The 4684-nt window shown below is 43.4% G+C and overlaps 1 protein-coding gene across 1 annotated transcript in view; it reads left to right on the top strand.

Moving 5' to 3' along the window:
* LOC112074278 (acid-sensing ion channel 1B-like) overlaps positions 1-4684 on the top strand; it is an 81015-nt gene that overhangs the window by 59165 nt on the left and 17166 nt on the right. The window contains exon 4 of the mRNA XM_070440457.1: positions 359-446. Within this exon, the coding sequence (XP_070296558.1) occupies positions 359-446 (88 nt within the window). The remainder of the gene's footprint in view (positions 1-358; positions 447-4684) is intronic.

Genomic DNA, 4684 nt, shown 5'->3' with positions numbered 1-4684 from the left:
TCTGTTCTTTCTATGCTATTCTATTCTGTTCTAGTTCTATGCTATTCTACTGTTCTAGCTATTCTATTCTGTTTCTAGTTAGTATTGTAGTTTCTGGTTCTATGTCATTCTATGCTATTCTGTTCTGTTTCTATTCTTCTAGGTTCTAGTTCTGTCTATCTATGTATCTATTCTGTTCTATGTTCGTTTGTTTCTTCAATTCTGTTGCTACTTTGCTATTCTTCTATTCTTGCTTGTTCCTCTCTAGTGGTATTCTATCTGTCTGTTTCTGTATAGTCATTTTGTGTGAGATTGGGTAAAGAATAATGACTATGCGTGTGTGAGACGGGCCCCTGCAACATGACGCGCTTGTGGAAAGGAGATGTCCTTCGTCAAGATTCGCCAGTAGAGGCCTCAGTCCAAGTACGCTGGCGCAAGAAGTACAACAAGACTGAGCAATACATCGCGTAAGTGGTACTGTCTGTCCCTGTATCTATGCTGTCCAGGTGTGAAAGTTAACACTGTCCTGTTCTTATCTATCTGTCAGGTGTGGAAGTGTACCGTTGTCGTTCCCTTATCTATCTGGTCAGATGTGAAGCTTACCTGTCTGGTCCGCTTATCTATCTGGCAGGTGTGGAGAAGTTTACCTGTTCCTTGTTCCTTAGTCTATCTGTGGTGGTGGAAGTATACCTGTCTGTTCCTTAACATGCTATCTGTCAGGTGGTTGGAAGTTTACCTGTCTGTTCCTTTATCTATCTGTCAGGTGTGGGAAGTTTACCGTGTCTGTTCCTTATCTATCTGTCAGGGTGTGGAAGGTTACCTGTCCTGTTCCTTAATCTTCTGGTCAGGGTGTGGAAGTATACCTGTCTGTTCCTGTACTATCTGTCAGGTGGTGGGAAGTTTACCTGTCTGTTTCCTTATCTACTCTGTCAGGTTGTGGAAGTATACGCTGTCCTGTTCCCTATATCTAATCTGGTCAGTGTGGAAGTTTACCTGTCCTGTTCGCTTATCTTCTGTCAGGTGTGGGAAGTTTACCCTGTCTGTTCCTGTAATGCTATCTGGTCAGGTGTGGAAGTATACACTGTCTGGTTCCTTATCTATCTGTCAGGTGGTGGAAGTGTACCTGTCCTGTTCCTTATCTATGCTGTCCAGGTAATGGACAGTATCCTGTCTGTTCCTTATCTATCTGTCAGGTGTGGAAGTATAAACCTGGTCTGTTCCTTAATCTATCTGGTCAGGTGGTGGAAGTATACTCTGTCTGTTCCTATATCTATCTGCAGTGTGGAGGTGTAAGTCCTGTCTCTGTTCCTGTATCTATCTGTCCAGGTTGGAAGTGTTTACCTGTCTGTTCTTATCTATATTGTCAGGTGTGGCAGTGTACCTGTCCTGTTGCCGCTTAATCTATCTGTCAGGTGTGGAAGTATAGCCTGTCTGTTCTTATACTATCTGTCAGGTGTGGGAGGTTTACCGTGTCTTGTTTCTTAATCTATCTGTCAGGTGGGAAGTACTAACCTTGTCTGTTCGCCTTATCTATCTGTCAGGTTGTGGGAGGTTTACCGCTGTCTGTTCCTTATCTAGTCTGTCAGGTGTGGAAGTGTACCTGTCTGTTTCTTGATCTATCTGTCAGGTGGTGGAAGTGGTACCTGTGTCTGTTCCTTATCTATCTGTCAGGTGTGGGAAAGTTTACCTGTCTGTTCCTTATTATCTGTCAGGTATGGAAAGTATAACCTGTCCTGTTCTTATCTAAACTGTTCAGAAACTGTGGAGTTTTACGCTGTCCCTGTTCCTTATCTATCTGTCAGGTGTGAAAGTGTACCTGTCCTGTTCCTTATCTATCTTGTCCCAGGTGTGGAGGTTTACCTGTCTGGTCCTTATCTATCTGTCAGGGTGGAAGTTTACCTGTCTGTTCTGTATCTATGCTGTCAGGTGTGAAGTTTAAAGGAGAAGACAAATATGAAGAATTGCATCTAGCACTCGTCGTGTATATTGATATCTTGTGAAAAGGTTAAAAGGTGCATGTGTGGAAAAGGAATAATCATGAAGACTTTAGATAGTATGGTCACGCATGGACAGTCGGTGATTAAGAATGAACTGTGTTTCTTATTTAAAGGTTAACGACTTCAACACAGAACAAGAACAGCAGATCCATTACAATGAGTTATTCCGTGTCCTCGGACAAATTCATAAATCGACATCATCTAAATTCTCAAGTGGGATAGAAAAGGGATCTATTGTATCCTCACCGTCTGTTTAGAGACACAGGTCAAGATTGGAATGCATTGTGCAATAAATAAATATGGTTTTTGAGAGAGAGGTGGTGTGTGTGTGTGTGGCGTGAGGCGTGTGTGCCGTGTGTGTGTGTGTGTGTGTGTGTGTGTGTGTGTGTGTGTGTGTGTGTGTGTGTGTGTGTGTGGTGTGTGGTGTGTGTGTGTGTTGTGTGGTGTGTGTGTGTGTGTGTGTGTGTTGTGTGTGTGTGTGTGTGTGTGTTGTGGGGGGGGGGGTTGTTTGCAGTAATGGTCGGAAACTTTCCAGGGTAATGGTTCGCATGGGATTTAGAGGTCCGGGATTTTGAGGGAACTTGTGCTGTAAATTCATCATCAAAAAAGTTTAGCTGGTTGTATACACTACGGTGAGAGCCTTTTTTTGTGGTGATACACATAAGGCAAGTTCCTAGGTCTTGTGGGCTATTTTGGTTAAACTATCCCCTCTGCATGCAGAAGTACATTAATCACCATTGTGCAGTGCATTGTCTCAGATCTTGGAGACTACTAATTGAAGATGCTAATTGAAGCCCACTGAGCTAACTACACTGTCTGAGGCCAAGGACTTACAATCTTCGGTAAGGGTTGATTTCAATACCCGGAGTGGGGTGAATGATATTTTATATATGGACGATAAACATTATTTTTTTGTTAACAGGGTAAGTAGAAATTGTAGCCTACAGCAAAAATGTGTTTAAATCATTTCTGACTTGGTAAACACACATTTCTGCTAGTTAGTTTTTGCTACCAACGTGGGGTATTTAGGCTTGATTGAGCCTGCCTAAACTGAGGAGTGTTAAATGTTCACGCTGTTCCCGATACATGTTTAATATTTAAAACATTTATATCTGACAAAGTTGGTTTAATCTAACTTGTTTAAGCTAATTTATCTTACAATGGAATTGGTATTCTTTTTTAAACTTTTAATTATCTAATCTTTTGCAGGAAAAATGCCACGGGCGCTATCTGGACGTGTGGAGACAGTTTCACTGCCGAGCTAATGTGAAGGAAAACTGTGTAGTTTACAAAAAAGATACTGTACTACAAACAATCCGCCCAAAATTAACTGTGAAGCAATGCGATCGAAAGATGCAGAATCATCCTGGCCAAATGCAGTAAAGTTCCGCTCAGCGCGTCACAACCTCTGACAAAAAAGTCCTCTACTTCTATTCGCAGTTGAAAATGATGGGAATACATGACACCTTATCGATATCAACAGCTCATGGTTCCTGGCCTAAAGATCAGAACAGTTGTTTTTTTTACTCAATGGAGGAACGCTGAGTCAGAGAAATGCTGAATGAATGTCTCTTGCTGGAGCCTGGTGTATGGCAAACTGGTTCACCTCTGATGTTCACAGGCAAATGTGTATTGGAAGAGGACTTTTCTGAATGCTTTCATCTCGCCCAGCATACACCCCTCCAAACCAGACACGCCCTCCAACCAGAATACCTGTCTGTTCCTTATCTATCTGTCAGGTGTGGAGGTTTACCTGTCTGGTCCTTATCTATCTGTCAGGTGTGGAAGTTTACCTGTCTGTTCCTTATCTATCTGTCAGGTGTGGAAGTTTAAAGGAAAGACAATATGAAGAATCATCTAGCACTCTCTGTATATTGATATCTTGTGAAAGGTTAAAGGTGCATTGTGAAAAGGATAATCATGAAGACTTTAGATATAGTCACCATGACAGTCGGTGATTAAGATGACGTGTTTCTTATTTAAAGGTTAACGACTTCAAACAGACAAAACAGCAGATCCATTACAGAGTTATTCCGTTCCCTCAGACAAATTCATAATCGACATCATCTAAATTCTCAGTGGATAGAAAAGGGATCATTGTCATCCTCCCGTCTGTTTAGAGACACATCAGATTGGAATGAATTTGCATAAATAAATATGTTTTGAGAGAGAGGTGTGTGTGTGTGTGTGCGTGCGTGTGTGCGTGTGTGTGTGTGTGTGTGTGTGTGTGTGTGTGTGTGTAGGGCTGTCTGGTTGGGAGGGGTGTCTGGTTGGCAGGGGTGTCTGGTTGGATGGGGTGTCTGGTTGCGAGGGGTGTTGGTTGGAAGGGTGTTGGTGCGGTGTTGTTTGGAGGGGTGTGGTAGGGTGCTGGTTGGATGGGTGTCTGGTTGGAGGGGTGTTGGTTTGGAGGGGTGTCGGTTGGAGGGTGTCCTGGTTGGAGGGGTGTCCTGGTTTGGAAGGGGGTCTGGTTGGAGGGGCTTGTCCTGGTTGGAAGGGGTGTCTGGTTGGAGGGGGGGTGGAGGTGTCTGGTTGGAGGGTGTCTGGTTGGAGGGTGTCTGGTGGAGGGGTTGTCTGGGTTTGGAGGGGTGTATGCTGGGCGAAGAAATTCAGAAATTCTTCTATAACATTGCCTGTGAACATACAGATGGTGAACCAGTTGTCATACACAGCTCAGCAAGACATTATCCGCATTTCCTGATCTACGTTTC

This window comes from Salvelinus sp. IW2-2015, unplaced genomic scaffold, assembly GCF_002910315.2.
Source record: "Salvelinus sp. IW2-2015 unplaced genomic scaffold, ASM291031v2 Un_scaffold2558, whole genome shotgun sequence".
Classification (NCBI taxonomy): domain Eukaryota; kingdom Metazoa; phylum Chordata; class Actinopteri; order Salmoniformes; family Salmonidae; genus Salvelinus; species Salvelinus sp. IW2-2015.
This window is presented reverse-complemented; position numbering and strand designations above follow the sequence as displayed.